At 41.6% G+C, this 25,821-nt stretch overlaps 1 protein-coding gene across 1 annotated transcript in view; it reads left to right on the forward strand.

The window, feature by feature from the left end:
• Positions 1 to 25,821, forward strand: part of ELP4 (elongator acetyltransferase complex subunit 4) — a 255,713-nt gene that overhangs the window by 76,320 nt on the left and 153,572 nt on the right. The window contains exons 6-7 of the mRNA XM_015428447.1: positions 3,899 to 3,983; positions 7,848 to 8,036. Of these exons, the coding sequence (XP_015283933.1) occupies positions 3,899 to 3,983; positions 7,848 to 8,036 (274 nt within the window). The remainder of the gene's footprint in view (positions 1 to 3,898; positions 3,984 to 7,847; positions 8,037 to 25,821) is intronic.

A 25,821-nucleotide genomic window follows, 5' to 3' on the forward strand; every position in this document is an offset into this window, starting at 1 on the left:
TTAGTGGCATTTTGAGGTGAAGGTCAGGTTCAATAGAGCAGTTGCAGTCCACAACGATTCATAAGAATAGGTTGCCTTATTACAAGTCACTATTGAGACACTTTCATGGTCATTGTCAGGAATGAAACTCAAAGCCAAGCATGTACAGATATAGGCAGTTCAAACAGGAAAGGTAAGCCAATGAATACAGTTCGCGCTCAGAAGGAATTCGAGCAGGAGAAAACCAAGGCGGGAGATAGCTGTCAGCCATTTGGTTCACACCGGCTAGATTGGGAACGACGGCAAAGCGCTTGGAGGATGAGAACTGGAGGAGCGAAATGCAGGCTAGCCCCCCCCCCCATCATACAGCAGGCAGGTTACACAGAGCATACCCAGAATACAAATGGTAGTTTACTGACAGTGACCTTGGCTAGGCTAAAACATGCATCATTTATTTATTTAGTACAATTGTACACCCCACCTTTCTCCTGACAGTCAGAACCACATGTTGGTCTGACATTATTTGAAAATGAGTATAGCCATAATGGATTATTTCCCCCCTCTTTCAACTTGCCTTATTGCAAAAGGTAATGTTAGCAGTATGATTTGGGTGTCACAATTCATATTCCTGGTCAGATCATCTTACATATTATTTTGCATCCTTCTTATTTTGGTAGCTGTCTTTTCCACATCTTTTGCTTCCATTTTTTGTTCTTCCAAAGATGGTTCTGGAAAAAGATGTGTGTGTCATCATCCCCCCCGCCCATATGTTCTCTAGGTCCACAAGCTCAGCACTAGAAGTCATCTGTATAAACTACACAGAAAATATATAGACTTACAAGCAGCTTTGGTTGAAACTATATATGAACAATTCTCACCAGAGATGTTCTAAAAGATGAAATGTTGGGAGAATGATTGAAAACCAAATCTCACCCATACAACAGCTCCTATCTCAGAACAGTCTGAGGTATATGAATGCATAAGTAAAATGAGTAGGTAGAATTTACCCGATTGCAGTGTAAAGTAGTACCACATCAGATAAAATGTTACCATATTAATCTTATATGGACAAATTATCTGGGGAATTACTAAACTGTGGTTAGTTGTACAGCATTGTTCATAGAATCGTAAAATCATAGAGTTGGAAGGGACCTACAGGGTCATCTAGTCCAACCCCCTGCACAATGCAGGAAATTCACAAATACCTACCCCCAAAAGACCTCCAGGATCCCTGGCCTAACTGGCCTGAAGAAAAATTGCTTCCTGACCCCAAAGTGGCAATCAGCATTTCCCTGGGCATGTAAGAAAGGGCCACAGAAACCAAAGCACTGGTGCAACCCGTCCTTCACAGAATCAGCATTGCTGTCAGATGGCCATCTAGCCTCTGTTTGAAAACCTCCAAAGAAGGAGAGCCCAGCCCACCACCTCCCGAGGAAGCCTATTCCACTCAGGAACCACTTTAACTGTCAGGAAGTTCTTCCTAATGTTTAGCTGAAAACTCTTTTGATTTAATTTCAACCGTTTGGTTCTGGTCCGACCTTCTGGGGCAACATAAAACAACTCCATACTCTCCTCTGTATGACGGCCCTTCAAGTACTTGAAGATGGTTATCGTATCAACCTGTTGAATTGTATCAAATACAATGAGTTACTGACTTACATGTAATAGAACAGGATGTACAAACATAATTTTCTTCATAATTTTTGCTGCAGTTTCCATCACCCATAAGGCAACTGATATAAAAGCAGCTTATCTCATCAATTCTGGTGTATAAAAGCTATAGATACAGTACAGTATTTTTCCCTTAAAGGTGTGCAAACAATCCTATCATTTCTTAACAAAAAGTGGGGGAGAGCCAATAGCAATTTATCGGTTCCATATTATCTTGTATCTGTTGTATTCTTTTATAGCTTCCTTCCAGGTATTCCAGTTGTAGTTTATAATATATAGACAAAATATTTTAGTAATTGTGCCAGAAAGAATATTCAAGAACCAATATTGTGTGTGTTTGTACTATTTGCTGCTTTGAAAGTGTGTGTACATTAAAAATAGGTAGATGGGCTTAAATGTACATAGAGCAAGATAAATCTTGCCAAAGCAGGTTAAACTGTCTTTCCTAATGGAGTCTACTTCCTGATAATAGGCCTATTTGTCATACCTTTTGATAACCTGTCCTTTGTTAAATGTTCAGAAACTATCAATATGGAAGTCAGAGTCTCTGTTGTAACTAGGATACCTTCTTACCAGCTCCTGTTTTATTAGTTACTAGATTGTTTTAAAACAGGACAGGAACATATTATTTAAACACATTAGCAGGATTAAAGTGTTTAGTAACAAATCTGAAAGAAAATAACAGACTTTCTGAATACAACATCTGCAGACTTAAAATATTACGACTGCTCTTGCTAACAATAATACATATTCGTTAAAGTTAATGTTATTGACTAGCAAGATTGTTTGTCTGCAAAGATCTATTTTTTGCTTAGTAAATTGGTTTTAGTTTTGGGTATTCTAATTTGCATCTGTTGTATGTAGCCGTTTATTTCTCACAGCGGAATAGATAAAACGTCAATGTTTCATTTTTCTGTAGAATACACCAAAAGCTGTTTTCATAAAAGTCAGTCATCCCTATTTTTAGCAGCCCCTCCCCCCATGCAAACAGGAAAACCCAATGCAACAGGGCCAGCCATGGTTACAGTGCTGGATTCTGCGAACATGGAAGGAATTGGGTATAACCTCTCTTTTCAAAAAATGGAGTTCAGGCAGCATTTGGGGCCACTATAGTAATCCAGAATGACACACCATATCATGGCAGTGGCAGAACTCACTACCAGAAGGATGAGGAATTCAAGGGGAGGCAAAGTGGAGCTGGCAGCTGGAATGAGGATGCAGAGCCAGGGGGTGGAGCTAGAGCCGGCAGGAAGGGGGTGAGCTGGCAGCTAGAGAGAGAAGCCTGAACCTCAAGGAGGTGGAAGTTGCAGCAAGAAGGAGGGCTGAGAAAGGAGGGGAATGGGGTGCAGACAAGTATGGCTGGAACAATCTGAGATTTCCAGACACACCTGCAGGGTATGACTTTCTTCCCTTCCCCTGCTGCAGCCCACAGGTAGAAATACATCCATTCATATAAACACTGCACTGAATTCAAGCCAGTGTAAAGTAGCATAGTTTCAAAATAACAGCCAGTATTTTAAAAACTTTTTTGTAGAATAATTTTTACTATACTTTATGTAGAACTAGGCCATTGTGGGAAGAAATACAACGAGCTCTAGAAGGAAGCTCCAAGTGAGTGTCCCAGCTGTGGCTGGTGGGGCGGCAGAGGGAAGGGGAAAATAGAGGGAGGCAAGCCGTGTTTATTTCCTTCTGGTAGCTATAAGGCAGGGCTGTGTCAAGTCATTTTGCTGCCCCTTGGGAAGTACGGGAGGACAGCCTCATGGTAACAGCTATGGTTCCCTCCACCCCTGACTTATGTTGATTTGGGGTTATGCAGTGGCAGCTAAGGTAGAAAACCACCTCCTCCTATGCCATGTCTTCTAGGTTCCAAGAGTCTGGAAAGCAGTTCCATAGCCAGTTACACGGTTGCCAACTCTGGGTTGGGAAATACCTGTAGATTTGAGGGGTAGAGCCTGGGGAGGGCAGGGTTTGGGGTGCGGAGGGACCTCAGCAGGGTATAATGCTATAGAGTTGTGATACTGGGTGATATCCACCTGGAGGTTGGCTACCCTGTGCAGGTGTTAAGTACTAATATTTTTAAAAAAATAAAATTTATACTGTTATAAGCTTGGTTAGTCTTGAATGTGGCACTTGATTTTTGTTCTTTTTTAAGGTTATCATCTCCTTCACTGATTTTTTAAATATTAATATATTTTTATTTTAGTAGATAATATGTGTTTATTAAATAATATATTATTTTCCCTCTTAGTAATATGGCCTCTGGTTATAGCAGACTGCTTCATTCCATTCAGAAGGTCATTTACCAAGAAGGATTTGATGGCTCCATTCCTCAGGTATTAAGCATTTTATGTGTCTTCTACAAGTATGTACCTACAATTTTTGAAGGGTACCTCTGAAACACTTTAAAATATCTACTATTAACTCGGTTTGCAAGCACTGATGAAATAAACAAGTAATCTCAACAATGTTTGCGATTAAACAAGGCATTTAAAGATTTTTAGATATTAACCAATTGTTTGGTCTCTGCAAATAACACCCATTGTATTAATCCATTAGTAATCTTTTAGATATTAAAACACACACATATGAGTAGAACCTGGAGTTTGAGGCTGGTTTTGAAAAATGTTGATGTTTATTACTTTTGATATTGTGGTTTCAAAATAATAAAGCTAATGACATCCAGTCCCACACTGCATTGTACCAGTACCCCCAAATAATCACGTGACACACCAGATTAAGTAGTTTGTTAATGGCGGATCTACATCAATTAAACATCCCTGAAATAGTGTGAGTTACTGTTAACAAGCAGCACACTGTGGCTACCAGAATCTTGGGCAAGCCTACTCTGGCTCCACACTTAGCTAGTACTATTGCTTACTTTGTTTATCCTAATCTGCATGTAAAATAGTGCCTAGTGGTATTAAGCGTCACCCCCATATGCTGCTCCAGCACCTAAGGATTCAGTTGATGCTGCTTAACCACCAAGGGTTTTCCCTCCCCAGTCCAGCAGGTTGCTTGAGGGGGCCAGCTTGGGAACAGCCCCCCTCCTTAGATGGCTCAAGGTGCTTGACAACTATCCCTACCTATACTGTAGCAACTCAAAAAAGTTGTACAAAGTGGCCCTGACCTGGATAGCCCAGGCAAGCCCAATCGCGTCAGATCTCAGCAGCTAAGCAGGGTCGACCCTGGCAAGTACTTAGATGGGAGACCTCCAGAGAATACCAGGGCCAGGAGGCCAGAGGCAGGCTATCTAGCCACTTTTCTGAATGTCCCCTGTGCCCCAGTAGGAGTTGCCAGAGGTCGCCATGACTTCCTGGTACAGGGACACACACACACACAAATGTAAAAATACCAGAAAATAAAATAAAAAGTTGTACATACTAGTCCATACAAAATCCAGAAGCAAGAACAAAATTTGAATAATACCTTTTATTAGGATCAATCAAACGGGCCGAAAACATTGCGAGGTCTTGATCTCACCAGAGCTGATCATCAGATAAATGTTACAAAATTTAGAAGGATAGAATGGAGAATTCTTGGACTTTGTTCTTAAGGTTCCTACAGGTCTGGTCCTTTGTGAGATGCCAGCAGGCAATTAGTTTCTTCACTTTGGTGCTGAGATGTAGAGTTACAGCATGGTCTCTGGGAGGTTGCATTCAGTCCATGTCTTTGATTCTTTGTCTGAAACCAGTCAAAAGACCAGGCCTAATTAGAGAATACCATCATTCCCTAGATCACCATGGAACAGGTGAAAAAAGGCTCCCTTCTCAGCCAATATTGGGGGGGGGGATTCCTGCTCAGCCCCTCAAAATGTAACTGTCTACTTCCACATTATCAGCATGGAGGGCAGGTGGGCCAACTTGCAGCAAAAGCCTGTTGCAGAGAGCAGGGCAGATAACAATAGCTTATCCAGCACCTTTCTGGTTGGCTGCTCCACACACGGAAGCAAAGGGCTCATCAAGAGCCAATAGTGCTTGCGTGCCTTATTTAAAATTGGGACTGACACAAAGCACAGTACCACAGCCCTGTAGGCAAGGAGCTATATTCTCCATTTGTTGGAATTTGTTGCCACTCATCTCCACTTTCTCCTTAGCAACACTCTCACTCTTGGAGAGCTGCATATGTTTAATGAGGTGTTTAGGGGACTGACTGGATCATACTTTAACTTTTCCTATATGTCATCCAAGGCCCAAAGAGGTGTGTGTATATGTGTGAAATGCAGAATAAGGTGAGGTGGCTCACCAGTATTCCCTCCAGCTGTAGTCCATTGCTGTTGTGGAGGCCCTTCAGAATCCTGGTCATGCTTTTAAATTTCTTTGCAGCTTTCACTCAGGCAACTGTTCATGAACAATCAGTCATGTAAATCTAGAGGCAAGTATATTTTAAATAGAACAGTGCCTAGCCTGTTATTGTAGTACAGTTAGTGAGGGAGCCCTTAGGTTACCTAAATAAAAGTATTAAATGCTTAATATTTAATTTATAGCTATTTTACAGTCATGATCTGTTAGTTATGATCTGTTAAATTTACCCTTGCCAAGCCCAAGAATGAATCCTCGCAGATATTTTACTATGCCCAAAATATTAACACCTAAAGCAGCACTTTGAGCACTGGAATCTTTGATTATCTTTACCTCTGTAAAATTGATTTTCTTTAATGCTTTTTCATTCTAGATCATTTTATGAATGTTTATGAAGCATAATTCACCTGGTTAATTTAGTTTTCCAATGTATGCTGAGCTTTATGGGCAAGCCTGTTTTCCCCTCAGTGGTAAATTGGTCCCTGACAGGCACCTCTGCTATGGTAACTATAGCAACAGACATGTCATAACAGTTTCTCCAGTACAGTATGTTGAGCTGCTCCTCCAACATGATGACAGGTCCTTTTGGAAGCAGGAATCATACAGAATAGAGGAAACAGCAGCATCAAAGTGACATGAAAACCCTGGGAGCAAACAGCAGATAACCTGTTACTGGAAAGAGTTTAAAATAATGGTTTATAGTCTTACACACTGGATAAAAGATAAAAAAATAGCACCAAAAACAGATCCCTGATATTTTTATTTTACTAGAACCAACAAATGGTTGAAACCATTTTTAAGGCATGAGGAAAAACTTATGTAGTTTATTTTATTTGTTGTTTTAAAAGCAGAGAAGTGAAATACTAATAACACTCTTCCTTCTCTTTAATTAAAATAAATCTATCTGAGGGCCCCAATCCAAAGATTCTTATACAACCCCAATTACCTATTAAAACGATACAGGAAGGGGATACCTGAGTTCAGTTCCCCCTCATATTAGATAGCTGACAGCTGCTATCAAAACTGATAGTTGGTTAATCATGTGTTCAGTCCTTCTGCTGCTCATGTCCACACATTAAGCCTCTATTAAAGGGACAGGACTTTTTTTTCCCCTGCAGGCCTCTTGACAACTCTACCTACTTGCAATCACAAGTCAGGCAGCAATTAGGAACATACCTCACAACTGTATGATGCTAATTGTGAAGTTTTAACATTTTGTGTCACCCCTGGTTCCTATTTGCCTTTCAAAACACAGTGAAATGCAATTCATGATTTTCCTGTCATTTCGTTTGTTCATGAGAAAGCTATTTCAATATAATTAAGAAACATATTGTTTAAAAAGTGGGCAGAAAAAAGCTCTCAATTATTTTCATAATGTACACTTGACCAGTCTAATCTGCAAATGCAAGTTGAAGATCATTTTGTTGATTGATAATTTGAATGACATAAAGTTGTTTCAAAAGATGCATAATATGTGCAACATAAGTCTTATTATTTATGTCTTCTATGGAAGCTATTACCAAATTCTTCAATCAAGCGGAAGCTGGTTCTCCTAGCCATGCTGTTTGGGATCTTCTCAATATATATAGTGTCACCACTCCGTCTCATGCATATTAGTCAAAGAAGCTCCTACTCAGTTTTAGGGGCAATTAGAGGATGCTCCAGATGGTTCAGCCATAGCACAGAAGCCCCTGAGACATTCTTTCATTTAGCACTGGAAGAGTCATGAGAATCCTAAGAGCACCGCTTGTGTTTGATTTCGGGTTTTGTTCCTCACTCATGGTGTTCTTCCTCTTTACCCCTTCATATTATGAAAGGATACCCTCGAGTTTCAGAGATCTGCTTCTTGCCTTTAATTCAGATTCCACTAATTACTTTTATTTTTCTCATATATGATAGAAAGCGCAAAGAAACATTTTGAGGATTGGAATTCAGAGTCTTGGTTCAGTACTATGGGGTGATGATATTTGTTGCAATGAGAATCCACAAAATATTCATAGCCTCACAAGATTTCTGTATGTTCTCCGTGGCCTCCTCAGAACTTCTTTGTCTGCCTGCATCATCACCATTCCATCTCACCTTATCCAGGTAGGTCTAGTTCAATTGCTATTTGTAGATGGCACTTGGGGGGAAAAGTAGTTGATGACTAATTAATAAGCAAAATTTGCCATGATTGAATTTCAAAATTATTTTTACTGTATCTGTATTTCTTCATTAACAAATTAATTTGAAGATTACATTTTAATTTCATGTAAATAAATTCAGTTGCTTTCAGCAGCTACTACTAAATCATAGTAATTCATAATGTTTTAAATGAGTTGGAACAGTAAATTTCTCCTAATACACTTCAAAAATGTTATCTGTTGTCCACTTTAAAGGTAAACCTTAATTAAATAGCACACCCATATTTTGCTCTAAATATATATTTTCATGATCCAGAAAAGTATTTCAATACAACTCCATATACTTCCAGAATAACAAATGTAGAAATGGGTATCAACAGGGGTATTTTTGGGCAGGAATGTGGCTTGCCTGAGCTCCCCACAGCCATGGGGTGCCCGGGCAAGCCAAGGGAAGGCAGTTTAAAAATCCCTTCAAGGGGGGGCTTGCCTGGGCAAGCCAAGGGAAGGCATGGGGGTGTGGCCTAATATGCTAATACACTGAGCTTTCAGGGGTGTGGCCTGATATGCTAATAGATTTCAGTTGTTGGGTATGGCCTGCTGGGCTTTTTCTGCAAAAAAAGCCCTGGGTATCAGGAAGTATATGGCAGTAATTTATCTTTATCTTTATTATTATTATTATTATTATTATTATTATTATTATTATTATTATTATTATTATTATTATTATTATTATTATTATTATTATTATTATTATTATTATTATTATTATTATTATTATTATTATTATTATTATTATTATTATTAATTTATTTATTTTAAATATTATTTTTATTTGGATTTTACAGATTTTTATATTCCAATACATTTTAACATATAATATAGAGTCTCATGAAGTATGTGGCAGTAATTTATCCATAAAAAATTCATTAGTCATTACTTATGGATAAATCAGTTAATAGTTCTCATTGGGTGCAAGCCATAGTTCTGTCAGAGCTGTTCTCTCAAGTACAGTTCTGGAAAGAGCTCTCTCAGCCGCACGTACCTCACAGGGCATCTGTTGTGGGGAGGGGGAGGGAAAGGAGTTTTTAAGCCACTCTGAGACTCTGAGTGAAGGGCGGGGTATAAGTCCTATCTCCTCCTCCTCCTCTTCTTCTATCATAATAGCACAGTATATTTGTTAGAGCATCAGACTAGGATCTGGGAACCCAGGTTCAAATCCCCATTCTGCCATGGAAGATTGCTAGGTGACCTGGGGCCAGTCACACACTCTCAGCCTAATCTACCTCATGGGATTGTTGTGAGGATAAAATAGAGAAAAGGAGAACTATGTATGTTTTGTTTTGCTTTGGGTCACTGTTGGTGAAACAGATGGAGTATAAATGAAGTAAATTAAAAAATCATAATTTATTAGAAAGGCTAGGCATTGTATTCTCAAAATCTAGCATTAATTCTCCTAGAAAGCAAAAATGTCCTTAATGGTAGTTAATTGCAACAACAACAAAAGTTTAAATATTGCGGGCTCAGGGCAGTACTCAACAAATTCATATAACTATATAAAATAATTAAGCAGTCTATTGTTTTTATTTATTTATTTATTATTTGTATTTATAGCCCGCCCATCCCGCGAGCGGGCTCAGTGCGGGTAACATAATAAAACACACAATAAATACAATTAAAATTAAACAATGTAAACAATTTAAAATTAATAAACATTGAAACACAGTCACACTTCTATCAAATTAGCTGGCTGCAGGTTCCCTAGCATATTATTTGGGTTGATAAGCACATGGGGGACAACCACCTCAGGGAGGCCATATAGAGACGTCTGCTGCCTCAACCGAAGGCCTGGCAGAACAGCTCCGTCTTACAGGCCCTGCGGAATTGAAGAAGATCCCGCAGGGCCCTAATCTCCACTGGGAGCATGTTCCACCAAATCCTAATCCATAAAAACATAATATCTACATGGCGCCAAATATAAATTTCTGGAAAAACCCCCCCCCAGATTACAATTGCGGGGGGGGAGGGGGCGAAAGGCGGTGTTAATGAGCTGAATAGCTGTTAAAAATCATTAAAACTCTTAAAAACCACTGCTGTCTTCAGTCATATGCTTGGTGGAACATCTCTCCATTGCTGACTCTGCAAAATTGTAACAAGTCCCTCAGGGCCCTGATGTTAGTAGGCAGAGAGATCCACCAAGTTGGAGCCATGGCCAAAAAGGTACATTGGTCCGTGACCATTTCAGGCCTTAGAGGTCAAGGCTAAAACCTTGAACCTGCTTATGAAGTGTTTTAGGTATTACTTTCATCTTCCAGTGTATGTCAGAGAGAGGCTGTGGTCTAAGGTTGGCTACCCATAAAGCTTTGCTGTGCTGTTAAATCTGCCCTGACTGTTGCAGGACTAGAGGGCAAGAATCCCTTGCTCTTATCCTTGCTAATAAATGACTCCAACTTGTATCCTGCTATTGGTCCTGAAGATAAAAGAGTAATTCCCATCTTTGGAAGGGGGGGTGATTTCCACCTATTTTCCCTTCCCATCACTTTTCCTCCTATGCTGCTCTTATGGGTCCACAATTTCCCAGAAACAAAATGGGGGGTCAGTAAGCCACAGTGAGAGGCAGAAGTGAAAAGTCCATGAGGTCTATTACACTAGTAGATCTTGTAGGATGCAAGCTACCATAATCAAACTTTAAAAGGAAATCAGCCACTTGCACTGTGGTATATTGGCTTCAGAACATCTTTCACAATATTTGACTGCAGTCAATAGGTGATCAAATGACAATATTTAACCATTCAGTTTGTAGGAATGCCACACTACTTTGGTCCAGAAAAGGAATATAAATGTGAAAATTACATGAGAGTCTGAACACTTGTTCCTAATTTTCTGCAGCAAATTTTGAAGGAGTATGTTCAAATGAAAGAATGAATAAAACTGGAGCTTTGCAGAGGTTCCTTGCCTCTGCCTAGCAAACAAGTCAACGTCAGGTTGGTTTAGCAATAGAAATTGCCTGGTATCCTGTTAGATTTACTACCTGTGCAAAGACAGGGCACTGAGATTTTTAAAGCTGGTGTGGCACTTGACAAAGTATGTGTCTAATTCCTTTTTGTTAATCCACCTGAACAGCAGGGATTTTTAAGGAATAATACACAGGATGTTTCCCAAAGTGATGCTTAAATTGGTGTTTGTGTTTCTTGCATCAGTAAATCTTTATTTGTTTATTTATAGTCCACCTTTCTCGCTGAGGCTCAAGGCAGATTAGACAGTGTAAAACAGTACAATCAAATAACATGAGACATCCAATAAACAATACAGTAAAAAGAAAAAGAATAAAATCCAAAAAAGGAGTATCAAACATGATTTAAACAATGCAAAAATAGAATTACAAAAGTAGAAAAAGTAGAAAAGTTAGAAAAAGTAGAAAGTAGAATACAGTAATGTAATGATTTTAAATTATATGTGTGTGTTTCTTTAAATGGTTGGTAAGTGTCAGTAGAACAATGGGGGTGCAAGAGGGAGATGAGTGAGTGAGATGATTGGTTGGTGACTGAGAGTGTGTGGGCGGAGCTAATAAGTGTGTGTGTGTGTGTGGAGAGAGAGAGAGAGAGAGAAGGCAGAGTGTTCAGTTTTGAAGTTTAAAATCAGCAGCTGTCAGTTGTGGTCAATCTCATTAGAATCATATATAAGTGCTGTGAAAGGCATTAAGATTCTAAAGGAGGAAGAAAACATACTTGAGGGGGGCATATTAGGCAAAATCTAATATTATCAGAGTATTTTAAGAGTGTGAGGGGAAAAGCTGACAGAGACTTGAGTAAAAGGGGAAAGATTTTACTAAGCAACTTAACTAAACATCTTGTAACCAATTTGCTTCCTTTACCAATACAGTTTTATCTTGTTTATTGTTAACCCAGAGTCTTATCCTCAGAACCACATAGTCCAACGAAGGAGCCTTACAGCTTGGGCACAATACTGTGGGAAAGGTTAATTAAAGACTGGAATTAAATTTCTGGTGACAGCAATAGATACTTTGAGTGAGAGAAAGAAACAAGAAATTTAAAACTACATCACACCTAACCACACAAAATAAGAGAGAGGTACTGTGAAAAGTAAGAAAGAACAAGATAACCAAGAATAATGTTGACTCAGATATATGTTCATTTTTTTTAAAAAAAAATTGTCTTCTACTTTTCATCTTCAGTTAGCTCTTTTATCATTCCTAATTAAAAGCCGTTGTGAGTATTCCTTGGGAAACAGCATCTCATAGAAAGAAGGAGTGAAAGAAGGCAAATAAGGTTGTGTGTGTTTGTTTCTCAAAAATGTTATAGTAGAAGCAAATCCATACCCATGCAGAAGAAGTATGTACCGGCAGAAAACTGACACATTAGCACAAGGATATATGGCATTATAACAGCGTTCCGTGCGCCTTGGTGTTTAGTCATGCCGGCCACGGAAACGTCTTCGGACAGCGCTGGCTTTTCCGCTTTGAAACGGAGATGAGCACCGCAATCCTAGAGTCGGACTCAACTGGCTTTTGAGCAAGGGAAACCTTTACCTTTACCTATATGGCATTAACTGAAAATCAAAGGGAAATTTACTTAAAAGCATATCATGAAACAGTTAAGATAACAAAAGTATTAGCAGGGGTCTCCATCCTGATGCCCATGAGTGCCATAGCCCCTTCCTTGGTGCCTTCTAAGTGTTTTTTAAAAGGTGGGGACTTTCCCAGAGGGCAGCATCGTTTCTTTCTTTGTGTTGACTAAAGCTTTGAGACAGTGGATTGAATTGATTCACATTCAAAAGAAAAGAAAATATACCAGTTCTTCTGGCTGTCCTGAAAGTGGAAGGGGAGGGTTTCTGCCTTAACAAGCACCACCTTAAATGTTAAGGAGGGATGGAAAAGGGAGCTGCATGGCTGCCAGGAGAGTGTAGGATTACCAGAGAAGTCTGCTACACAAAACCCAATCTGGCCAAGGAAGGGTACCCAATAAAATTGTGCTTCTCCAAAAGGTCTTTCTCCCCCTTGGCAACTGCGGCCCGGTGCCCCTTGTGGGCCTGCTGTGGCTCGTGCATTCAGGTGTGTGTTTGAGTGTGTGGGAGCCAGTGCATGTAACAGTGATGGGAGGGGGAAAAATAATAAAAATCTGAAGCATCCATCAAGAATGATATTCAGGTGGATGGTTTTACCACTGCAGACTTAATTTAATTAATTTTTTTTACAGTTTTAATTTTTTGGTTTATTATTCTTTTGTTGCTGTTGTTAGCTAGCTTGTGCATGAATCTGGCAAGGCTGCATACAAATATTTTAAATAAGCATATGTGCTAAATCCGTTAATAAATACTCTAGTTTCTTAAACCCAAGTTTTAAAGTTTGTGTGGTTTGAGATGTAGCTCCCTTTTAACATCTCTGTGTAGTATATGATAAGAAATTGGGTTTGTTTGGGGTTTTTTTGTATTTTAGGTCTGAGAAGAAACTGAGAGAATTTAGCCGTCATTTAGCTGTTCACACTTGATTTTTTTCCCAAAGTATAAGAATTTTTCTATTCTTGTTACTAAGCTGGCATTTCTAAAGCTGGGGTGCAGAGGGGGAACCTTGCTAGTAGAAGGCATTTTAAGAAGTGAAATGGCAGCCTGTTAACAAAGATTGTTTTGTCCTACAAATTAAGTCAATGTGTACATTAAATGCATCAGTCAGTTTCTTATGGACAGAAGGGGAAAGATCTCTGTATTAATTTCTCATTGAGATCTTATAGTTGAATAATCCAGCCATGTGCATACCTAGTATATTGGAAGCTCAGTAAATTCAATGAAAGCATTAAGAAAGTAAACTGGATTGATTTTGCTATGTAGTAGCTATTGTGTTTTCCATTCTGATTGTGAGGATGTCATTTCATTGTGGACCAAAAAAGAACAGCATGGCTGTACTAATTAATGTATTGTAAAGTCTATTATGTGGAATGGTGAAATGGAAAACATTTTTAATTTTAATTAAATTGATAAATATAATTGTAAAAATTGATTCCAGTATTTCTGTGTTTGTCTTGAATTTCAAGTAGAGTGTACGGCTAAGCATTAGAGATGAAAGCAATAGCATTTATTAGGCAAGCAGTCAAGACATTTACAGTGCTGTCCTTTGCAAAGTTACTCTGTTCTAAGCCCTTTGCAATCATTTGGCTCAGACTGGAATAAGTCATCATGGAATTGCTCTGTGAATGTTGGAAGTGCAGAAGAATATTGTTTAAAGTATGTTATAGCTCATATTGGTGGAATGTAGTTGGCAATTAAAGAAAGATGTGCCAGAGACTGGAAGGAGGGAGGGTGTTTTCTTCCATGTTATGGCTGTGTGAGACACATAACTTGGGGGAGACATCTAAAGTGGAAAAAATGTGGCACAGAAGGAATTGGTTAAACACCACTTCCTTTTTTCCACTAATGGCTGCAAGTGAAACGACCTGTCGATCTTTTATGTGCGTGTCCCAGTGTTTTCTTTTTACATAAGTGCCTTCTCATTCCCTCCCCCCTCCCCATTGCTTAAGCTTCATGTTGAGGACTCCGGTGCACCTTTAGTTTTCTGCGTTGTCCATTGCTTGTGAATAAATGTCTCTGTTAGGAGACAACAGGACCTCTGAGTATTTATGAGGGAAATACTTTCCCAAACAGTATGTCTTGCTTGCTGCTTAGTTCATTTAATTAGGCTTTGAAGGACTCTTTTGGAAGTGACCTGCTTAAAGGCTCTGATGGGTTGTTTTTATGGTGGAGAGGGTGTAGTATTTTTCTTATACTTCCTTCAAAAAGATATAGCTTTTGAGTTTACAGTTTTATCTCCAGTAACACAGTTGAAATTTGATTATTACTTTCCCCCACATTGTTGGCTTTTATGGGCTGATGCCAGTAATAATTCTTTGTATTGAAATAATGTTTCTAGTGGTGATGTTTTCATGGCTTGTGGCTATCACTAATCCCTTGACTGGGACCTGTGAAAGTTTTCAGGCAAATAACTTGGCATTATATTCCAGAATAATAATAATAAATAATAATATCTTTCGATTTATTAATCGCTCCATCCTGCAGAGCTGCTGGCTCTGAGCGATTTACAGTTACACACAGGGGTCTTGTTGTAGAAAAAGAGCTGCCGGAGCTCATTAGCATAACTCATTAGCATAACTTATTTGCATATGCCACGCCCCCTGACATCACCGGAAGTGACAGAAGGCCACACCCCCTGACATCACCGGAAGTGTGTCAGAAGGCCCGGCTACTTACCCTCCTGCTTCATCCTCATTCCCAAACGGAATGAGGATCGAAGCAGAGGGCGGGGTAAAGAAGGGGGCGGGGCTTCACCACGTGACCGCCCCGCCCCCTAGAGGTTCTCTTCCGGAGCTCCGTACCTGAGAGCTCCCCCCCGACTAGAGCCCTGGTTACACATATTAACAAGGGACTAACAGTGATTCGTAGGGGGTAAGGGAGGACAACATATAAATCTTTTTAAGTCGCACACATTTGCAGCTGATGGGGTTTTTGTTCAGCTGTAGACTTAGATATGTTCCAGACGGCATTCACTCGGCTTCGCTTGATGACATCAGTTTTTCCAGGACTGCTTCGAGTCGCAGCGCCACACTGCTACTGCCTGGCCAGATGGGCCCATCGCAGGTTTCTTAATGCCGAAGAGATCTTTCCAGGCTTACGAGCTGGACATTCCATTTCGCCGGCTAACACCTCCCCCCACCGGGAGGTTTAGTGTGCCCACCCTCTCTAAGGAGTGGTACCCATTTTATCTACTCACCGAAGCTTTCAAACCGCTGAGTGGACAGCGAGCTGGGGACAAGGCTGGTAGCTCACACCAGCGCGGGCTAGAACTGACAGCAGTTCTGTTCAGTTCAAATGTTACTGTAACCAGAGGATAAATCCTCTGTGCCACAGCTCCCCTTAAAGATAAACAGCCTACTAATTAGACTTCCCTGACCTGGATAGCCCAGGCTAGCTTGATGCCAGCAGAACATGGCTGCTAAGCGGAGTTGGTCGTGCTCAGTATTTGGAATTGCTATGCAGAGGCAGGATATGGCAAACCACCTCCAAACCTCTTTTGCTTTGAAAACCCTTATGAGGTCACCATAAGTTAGCTGCAACTTGACAACAGAAAAACTACTTAGGCTATACATGCCAACTGTTCCTTTTAATTAGGGACAGTTCCTATTTTTGTTACTTGTTTTTGGGAAGCTAATTTAGGTATATATCAAAGGCATGGAATGATGCCCCACTGTTTTTCCGTTTTGGACTTCCCATTCCAGTGCAGAGCCTTTACTTTGGCCCATTTAAATGCTTTCCCATCAGTAGTCCTTTTTGGTAGATTTAGGCAAATACCTTCTCATGCGATTTAGGCAAATAACTTTGTCCATGTGAATTAGGTACTCTTGATTCGTTATATCATTTTAGAGTGATATTTGACAGAATCTGGGGCTCTAAACTAAGGACATCTACCGAGATCTGTCTATATCACCATGTCCATCATTCTCTGTTTTAGGGCTGGTTTTGTTACATCCTAACGCATACTCAAAATCGCTTGGGGGGGGGGGGAACCAAGCTCATATAATTTATTATTAACTGCTCTCAACCATTTGGATTGAAAGTTGTCTGAGAGTAACAAGTGGGTTAGTCCCTGAGGATGGAAATTTAGTTTAAGCCAATACTGGAGTGAAGCTAAAGTAATTTTGGCTTACATTGATATAGCACCTGTCTCTAGACGGATCAGTGTATTTGATACACACCTCGGGACCTGAAGAACTGCTCTGAGAAATTTGGACTGAACTCGTTCTAAGGGGGCAAAACTAGAGGAAGGAGGCCCAATAAAAGTGCCATAGAGCAACTGCCTTTGCTTGAAAGAGTTTTTGGGCCGCTGGCACATAATAGGCCCCTTTGGTGCGATAGAACTTAAGAATAGCATTAGCTGTTCTTTCACCTTGGGAGGCAACATACTGTATATGGGCTTTCCTAGCCCCATTTGATTGAAGGACCATTTGTTGTTGTTCAGTCGCACAGTCGAGTCCGACTCTTTGTGACCCCATGGACCAGCTCCCTCCAGGCCCTCCGGTCTTCCGCCATCCTCTGAAGTTTGCTCAACTTCATGTTCGTTGCATCGATGACACTGTCTAACCATCTCATCCTTTGCCGTCCCCGTCTTCTTTGACCTTCAATCTTTCCCAGCATCAGGGTCTTCTCCAGTGAGTGCTCCCTTCTCATTTGGTGGCCAAAGTATTTGAGCTTCAGCTTCAGTATCTGGCCTTCCAGGGAACAGTCAGGGTTGATTTCTTTGAGGATTGACTGATTGGATCTTCTTGCAGTCCAAGGGACTCTCAAGAGTCTCCTCCAGCACCATAGTTCAAAAGAATCTATTCTTCGGCGCTCGGCCTTCCTTATAGTCCAACTCTCGCAGCCATACATGACTACTGGGAATACCATTGCTTTGACCATGCGGACTTTTGTTGGCAGGGTGATGTCTCTACTTTTTATCATGCTGTTTAGGTTCGCCATCGCTTTCCTCCCAAGGAGCAGGCGTCTTTTAATTTCATGACTGCTGTCACAGTCTGCAGTGATCTGGGATCCCAGGAACATGAAGTCTGTCACTACTTCCACGACTTCCCCTTCTATTTGCCAAGGAGTGATGGGGCCGGATGCCATGATCTTAGTTTTTTTGATGTTGAGCTTCAAGCCCACTTTTGCGCTCTCCTCTTTTACTCTGAGCAAGAGGCTCTTTAGATCCTCTTCACTTTCAGCCATTAGAGTGGTATCATCTGCATATCTGAGGTTGTTGATCTTTTCCCCAGCAATCTTAATTCCCGCTTGTGATTCATCCAGGCCAGCATTTCGCATGATGTACTCTGCATATATATTAAATAAGCAAGGTGACAGTATACATCCTTGTCGTACTCCTTTTCCTATGCTGAACCAATCAGTTGTTCCGTATCCGGTTCTAACTGTCGCTTCTTGGCCCTTATACAGGTTTCTCAAGAGACATGTGAGGTGGTCTGGTACTCCCATCTCTTTAAGGACCTGCCATAGTTTGTTGTGATCCACACAGTCAAAGGCTTTAGCATAGTCAATGAAGCAGAAGTAGATATTTTTCTGGTACTCTCTTGCTTTCTCCATAATCCAGCGAATGTTGGCAATATGATCTCTCGTTCCTCTACCTCTTCGAAACCCAGCTTGTACTTCTGGTAGTTCTCTATCCACGTACTGTTGAAGCCTAGCTTGTAGGATCTTGAGCATGACCTTGCTAGCGTGTGATATGAGTGCAATTGTGCGATAGTTTGAACATTCCTTGGCGTTGCCCTTCTTTGGGATTGGAATGTATACTGATCTTTTCCAATCCTGTGGCCACTGTTGCGTTTTCCAAATTTGCTGGCAAATGGAGTGCAGCACTTTAACAGCATCATCTTCTAAGACTTTGAATAGCTCAGCTGGAATACCATCACCTCCACTAGCTTTGTTGTTAGCAATGCTTTCTAAGGCCCATTTAACTTCACATTCCAGGATGTCTGGCTCAAGGTCAGTGATTATACCGTCGTGTTTGTCAAGGACATTGAGGTCTTTCTTGTATAGTTCTTCTGTGTATTCTTGCCATCTTTTCCTAATCTCTTCTGCTTCTGTTAGGTCCCTACCGTTTTTGTCCTTTATCATGGCCAGCTTTGCATGGAACGCTCCCTTGATTTCTCCAATTTTCTTGAAGAGATCTCTAGTCCTTCCCATTCTATTGTTTTCTTCTATTACTTTGCACTGTTCATTCAGGAAGGCCTCCTTATCTCTCCTTGCTGTTCTCTGGAAATCTGCGTTCAGTTGGGTAAATCTTTCCTTTTCGCCTTTGCCTTTCGCTTTCCTTCTTTCCTCTGCTATTTGTAAAGCCTCATCAGAAAGCCACTTTGCTTTCTTACATTTCTTTTTCTTTGGGATGGTGGTGATTGCTGCCTCCTGTACGATGTCACGAACCTCTGTCCATAGTTCTTCAGGCACTCTATCTATCAAATCCAGACCCTTGAATCTATTCTTCACCTCTACTGTATATTCATCAGGGATGCGATCTAGGTCAAACCTGAATGGCCTCGTGGTTTTCCCAATTTTCTTCAGTTTAAGTCTGAATTTTGCAATGAGTAGCTCATGATCTGAACCACAGTCAGCTCCAGGTCTTGTTTTTACTGACTGGATAGAGCTTCTCCATCTTTGACTGCAAATTATATAGTCAATCTGATTTCGGTGTTGCCCATCTGGTGATGTCCATGTGTAGAGTCGCCTCTTAGGTTGTTGGAAAAGGGTGTTCGCTATGACCAGTGTGTTCTCTTGACAAAACTCTGTTAACCTTTGCCCTGCTTCATTTTGCTTTCCAAGGCCAAACTTGTCTGTTATTCCAGTTACCTTTTGACTTCCTACTTTAGCATTCCAGTCCCCTATGATGATGAGGACATCATTTTTTGGTGTTAGTTCTAGGAGGTGTTGTAGGTCTTCATAGAACCGGTCCACTTCAGCCTCTTCTGCATCAGTGGTTGGGGCATAGACTTGGATTACTGTGATGTTGAATGGTTTGCCTTGGAATCGGACAGAAATCATTCTGTCATTTTTGAGATTGTATCCCAGTACTGCCTTTTGCACTCTCTTGTTGACTATAAAGGCCACACCATTTTTTCTACGAGATTCCTGGCCACAGTAGTAGATATAATGGTCTTCTGAGTTAAATTCGCCCATTCCTGTCCACTTTAGTTCACTGATTCCTAGGATATCGATGTTCAGTCTTGCCATCTCATTTTTGACCACGTCAAGCTTACCTTGATTCATAGATCTTACATTCCAGGTTCCTATGCAGTATTGTTCTTTGCAGCATCGGACTTTCCTTTCACCATCAGACACATCCACAACTGAGCGTCCTTTCGGCTTTGGCCCAGCCGCTTCACTCTTTCTGGGGTTACTTGTACTTGTCCTCTGCTCTTCCTCAGTAGCATATTGGACACCTTCCGACCTGAGGGGCTCATCTTCCGGCGTCATATCTTTTAGCCTTTTGATACTGTCCATGGGGTTTTCTTGGCAAAAATACTGGAGTGGGTTGCCATTTCCTTCTCCAGGTGGATCACGCTTGGTCTGAGTTCTCTGCTGTGGCCTGTCCGTCTTGGGTGGCCCTTCACGGCATAGCCCACAGCTTCACTGAACTACACAAGCCCCCTCGCCACGACAAGGCAGTGATCCATGAAGGACCATACCTAAGTATATAAAGCAGGAAACCTTTTCTAATGAGTGCCCGTTTACAGACCAGATTCTTTTCTTTTGTCTGGCCCCGAATAAATTTTGAAAATTTATTGTTAGTTCATTATTGTTACAAAAGTCTGCAAATTTACTGAGAGCTCTTCTAAGACCAACTGGTGTTCTAGCTAAGATGACAGCATCATCGGCATACAGTAAGATAAACACATGCTGTTGTTGAAATTTTGGTGGATGTAAACTGGGGGAGTCCAAGTAACTTACTATATCATTAATATATAGATTAAACAGGGAAGGGGCTAGTACGCAACCCTGCCTAACTCCCCTATAGGTGTTAATAGGGTCTGATAAATTTCCTTTCCTTTTAAGCCTAACCTGCAAATGGGTGTTATCATGAAGAGCCTGCAACAAAAAGAGGAGCCTTCTGTCAATTGAGAAAGCTTCTAAGCCGGCCCATGATTTCGGCCTCGATATTGGATCAAAAGCCGCTTTCATCTGGTTGTGAAGATGGATTCTGGGGGGCAGCCAACCCTTTACCTCTGGCCTGGGAGGTGGGCATCCAACCCTTGGGCCCATGAGGCAGTCACACCCCCCCATTGTTGCTGTACATGGGGAAACCTTGGGTGCAGTCAAATGAGCTCGCTTGTACAGGTGGATGTTTGAAGTGAAGGTAGGTTTTGTTCTATGAGGTAGATCTTGGTTCTTGAGGTGGGTGTTGTGCTCTGAAGTAAATCTTGGTTCATGAGGTCGGTGTTGCACTTTGAGGTAGGTCTTGGTTCTTGGTGGGACACAACTCGCGAGGAGGCAGACGTGGACATGGGGAGGCTGGAAATGACAATGCTTGGTGGGACACAACTCATGAGGAGGCAGATGTGGACATGGGGAGGCTGAAATCAACATTCTTGGGGAGACAGATATGGTGAAGAGATGTGTGTGGATGGGGAAGGCCAGGAGCGACAATTCTTGGGGGGACACAACATATGAGGAGGCAGATGTGGACGGGGAGGCTGGAAGCACGGATTCATGGGGGGGACAGAAATGAGGAGGCAGACATGGATGGGGGGAGGCTGGAAGTGACTATTCTTGGGGGGACACAAATGCTAAGGAGCACCAAACACAACCCCAGCTAGGGAGTGGTGTTCACAAATCCCAATGCAGGCGGATTGTAGGTCCTAAGCCCCTCTGCTCAGCGTGAGCAGGGATTTCCCAACCTGGAGTTGGCATCCCCCTCTCCTCACACAACAGCCAACCTACCTATCTGCCCCTTTGTCTTCAGCTTTCCATCTCCTTTCCCCCTTTAGCTTCTACTGAGGAAAACTATGGTCTTTCTCCACAGTGGGAACGAAAGCAGTTTACATTATTCTGTCCTCCTTTTTATCCACACCCTTTTTATCCACAACCCTATGAAGTAGGTTAGACTGAAAGTATGGGACTGGTTCAAAATCACACAGTAAGCTTCCACAGCAAGATGGGGATCTAAACCTGGGCCTCACAGACCCTACTCTAAAGCTCTGACCATTATATGACACTGACTTTCATAGGGTGGCTGCTGTTGTAGCAAGCAGCCAGGCCTAGTTGAATCATTCAAGTCAGGTGATATCAAGTCACCCAAAAGATGCTGCTAGGCCTAGGACCTGGAGATCCCCCAGAATTATAACTGAACTCCAGACAACAGAGATCTGTCCCCCTGGACAAAATGGGTGGATTCTGTGGCATTATATCCAGCTGAGTCCTTTCCACTCCCCAAACTCTGCACTCCTCAGACTTCACAACAGAAACTCCAGGAATTTCCTATCTTGGAGTGGGAAATCCTAGTCCCAGGCTTGGCTCCAACCCCCCTGCTGTTTAGCCATTCATACTGCAGGAGGAATCCTCCCCAATCCGAGGTCCAGTTCTGCTTTTGCTTCCTGCCCTCTTCCCTCACTCATCATCTCTGTATCTCTGTCTCTGGGGCTATCAACCCCCGATGAAGCAGAGTCTGGAGTAGATCCCTGCGGTGGCCATTTCAAAAGGTACCAGGGAGGGGGATTCAACCCTCCCTGAGGGTTTTTTAAACTTTTTGGATTTTTCTGCAGACCCACAGAGTCCCATGAGTCTGTAGAAAAACCTGTTGGAGGAGAATGTGCCCGCTGTTTGTGGAAATAAGTATCTGTACGCAGAGGGGACCATTGAGAATTGGATATATAGATTTTGTTAGTATCAAGGATCAAAGGGTGAGCAAGGGGATCCAAATTTGATGCAGGGTTACCCCCATCACTTTCTTATATCAGTCACCCCAACCTTCCCATCCTTACCTTTAGACTGATGAATCACCCCTTCTCCTTGTTTACTTAAATCTTGCATTCTCATTGGCATAGTAGATCTCACTGTTTCTTTTGTTTCTAAATTTCTACATCCCTTACACCCCATATTGCCCTTACTCCGCTTTACCAGAAAATCTTCAATAAGTTCTGATAATATATGTAATTTCTCAAAGATTTCTTGTAGAGTGTTAGATATTAAAAGTGTCTGATTTTTCAGCACTTCCCCGTCTATTTATTTGTTGCTTTTTCCATTTTTTGTTTTTCTTCCCAGAAGTTCATCTATAATAGCAATGTGAGTAGGGGATCCTAAAGGAGGATCTGACGAAATATTCGAGGGACTTAGAGGGGACATGTCCCTGTTCTTGGGAGAAATATATTTATTAGAATTTTTTGTGGCAAAAAAATTCTCTATCTTGCTCTTCTTAGAAGAAGGTAAATCCTCATCAAGGAGGCACACCCTTTTCCTTCTCATTTTCAGGTATGATGCTACACTACTAGATAGATAGCTGAAATATATTTAAAATCAAATCAATAAAATATAATATCTAGCTAAAATCAAATTGAGCTACTAAATTCCCATTACTTAATTATGCTAAAATACAAATCTGTTTAAATTAGATTAAAACCTAGAACCTAGCAGAATACTAAAAACCACAGAAGCCTCAGCCAGAATGGTCTTAAAAGAGTTGTAAAGGTTAAGGCAGTTATGGACCTTTTAAAAAAGAACAGAAAAGAAAACAGAAACAAGAAAAAGGGTAAATTCTTCCCAGTTTCCCTTCTCCCCAGCTTCTCCTTTGCTTTCTGTCTCCTCCAGACTACACAATCTTCTCTTAAATCTACCACACCTTCACCTTGCCACACCCTGTCGTAGCCTATCAAGGGAGAGAGTAACAGAGGGGAGAATATTTCTACAACAGCTTCTAGATCAGAAGCATCTAACAGACAAGACCCTAATAGCTAACAGTGTCTGCAACAGCAATTTAATCGGTTAGGATTAAAGAAGAAACAAAAACCTCGAAGTTGTTTGTAATTCTTGAGAATGCCTCAGATAAGATTGACAAGGGAATTTTCACTGATAGAAAGAAACCCTCCCCCCATGTTCACTGGAAGGGGGAGAGTTAACAAAACAAGATAAAAAGAAGACTGTTTCAGTGGGAAACTAACTAAGATCAGTTAAAAACCAATTAAAATCAATCAAAATAATACTTATTTGTGACAGAGCACAGTCAAAAGCATCTAATTGCATTGAGCCAGAAACTGGAAGCCAGATGTTTCCTCTCACCCTCATGACACACAGGGGTGTTGATAATTAGGTGGGAGGGTGGGTCCTCAGCCCGAGAAAACCACTGGATGAGCCCTTCTGCCTGGCTGTAGCAGAGGGACAGGGAGTAGCTCAGAGCCCTAAGCCTACCAGACACTGCCCCAGCCAGGGGCAAGTGTTCAAAGATCCCACTGAGGTGAACTATGTGGGTCCTCAGCTGAGGAACCCACTGGCTGAGACCCTCTGCCTAGCTTTAGCAGAGGAACAGGTGGTGGCTCAGAGCTCTGAGCCCACCAGACACCACCCCACCTGGGGACAGGTGTGCAAAACTCCCACTATGTGTGTGTGGGTCCTCAGCTGAGGAAGCCACTGGCTGAGCCCCTCTGCCTGGCTGTAGCAGAGGGACAGGTGCCTCAGAGAGCCCTGAAGCACCAATACTGTTCACAGTACTCCTTCCCTCTCTGCCTCTAACAGTTAACTCCCTCTCTGCCTAACTGCTGCTGCCAGGTAAAAAAGAACTGCGTATAAGCTGGGGGTATATATCCATTCTGCTCCCATAGAGCAGAATGGGAGTTCCCTTGTTGGCAGCCAGAGCTGTCTGTCAAGCTTTGGAGAGCCACAGTAGGTGTTTCCAGGGCTGCAGAAGTCCACCTTCCCCCCATTGTTTTGACAATTAATTCATCGCCACCAGCATGTCTGGCTCACAAACCGCTGCCACGAACCTCTGTGAAAAACATGGTGGTTCTTGGGAGACACGATCACACAAACTGAGGTCTCATGAACCAACCATGTTCGTGACAAAATTAGGTTTATGACTGTCTACTTCCATATGTTCCTGCCTGGGAATTAAGATCATAGGTAGAGGCCTTCCTGATTTCCCCATCAATCAAAGATGCTTGTTTGATGGATACACAAGAAAGGGCATTTTCATTATGGAACAACCTCCCCAGGGAGGTGAGCCTGCCCCCCCTCATTTTTGATCTTTAGGAGGCTGCTGAAAACAGTTTTATTTAGGACTATGTTTAGTTAAAACAAGGAGCTGCGGTGGCTCAAGTGGTTAAGACGCTGAACTGCAGGCTGTGGAAGGTCAGTAGTTCAGCAGTTCGAGACCCGGGTGCTGCATGATGGAGTGAGCTCCCGTCTCTAGTTCCAGCTCCTGCCAACCTAGCAGTTCGAAAGCAAGAAATTGCAAGTAGATAAATAGGGACCACTTCGGTGGGAAGGTAACAGCGTTCCGTGCGCCTTGGTGTTTAGTCATGCCGGCCACATGACCACGGAAACGTCTTCGGACAGCGCTGCCTCTTCGGCTTTGAAACAGAGATGAGCACTGCAACCCTAGAGTCGGATTCGACTGGCTTTCGAGCAAGCGAACCTTTACCTTTACTTTAGTTAAAACAGTCCTGAAATGTGGTTTTAAATTTTGTGGTTTTTTGTTTTTTTTTATAAAGATTTTATTGACTCTCCTAAAAAGGAGGGGTGTTTCGCGTAAATAGAAAAATGAGGAGGGTATATAGTGGGAGAAAGAGAAAGCTGAGTGATATATTAACTGGTAAATTAAACTGTTAGTAGTGTCCAATTAATCTTCTTAGGCTTCTTCTGTGAGCAGTCAAATTTCTTTTTTCAATCCGGTTACAAGTATTATCTATGTTAGTATGTTAGTAATGTTCCTTTGAATTTCTGTTAAAAAGCTTCTTCGGAGCGCCTTCAGAACTGCTTCTTTGCGTGCTGGTTTCTTTTACACTCCCGATAGCATGGAGGAGCTTCCTCTGTTTTCTTCTCCCTCCGGCTTTTTTTCCCATCCTCCTTCGGGTCGCTGTTAACACTTTCAGTTCATGTGCTATAAATCCTCTTTCTTTCCTGCCATTTCAGGAAAGCTCCAGCTTTGAGAATGGTATTTAATTTGGGTTTCGCTTTTATACGCTCCCAATCTCTCCGCTGGAACCTCCTCCGCAACTGTT

Source organism: Gekko japonicus, unplaced genomic scaffold (genome assembly GCF_001447785.1).
Source record: "Gekko japonicus isolate JY-2015 unplaced genomic scaffold, Gekko_japonicus_V1.1 scaffold687, whole genome shotgun sequence".
Taxonomy (NCBI): Eukaryota; Metazoa; Chordata; class Lepidosauria; order Squamata; family Gekkonidae; genus Gekko; species Gekko japonicus.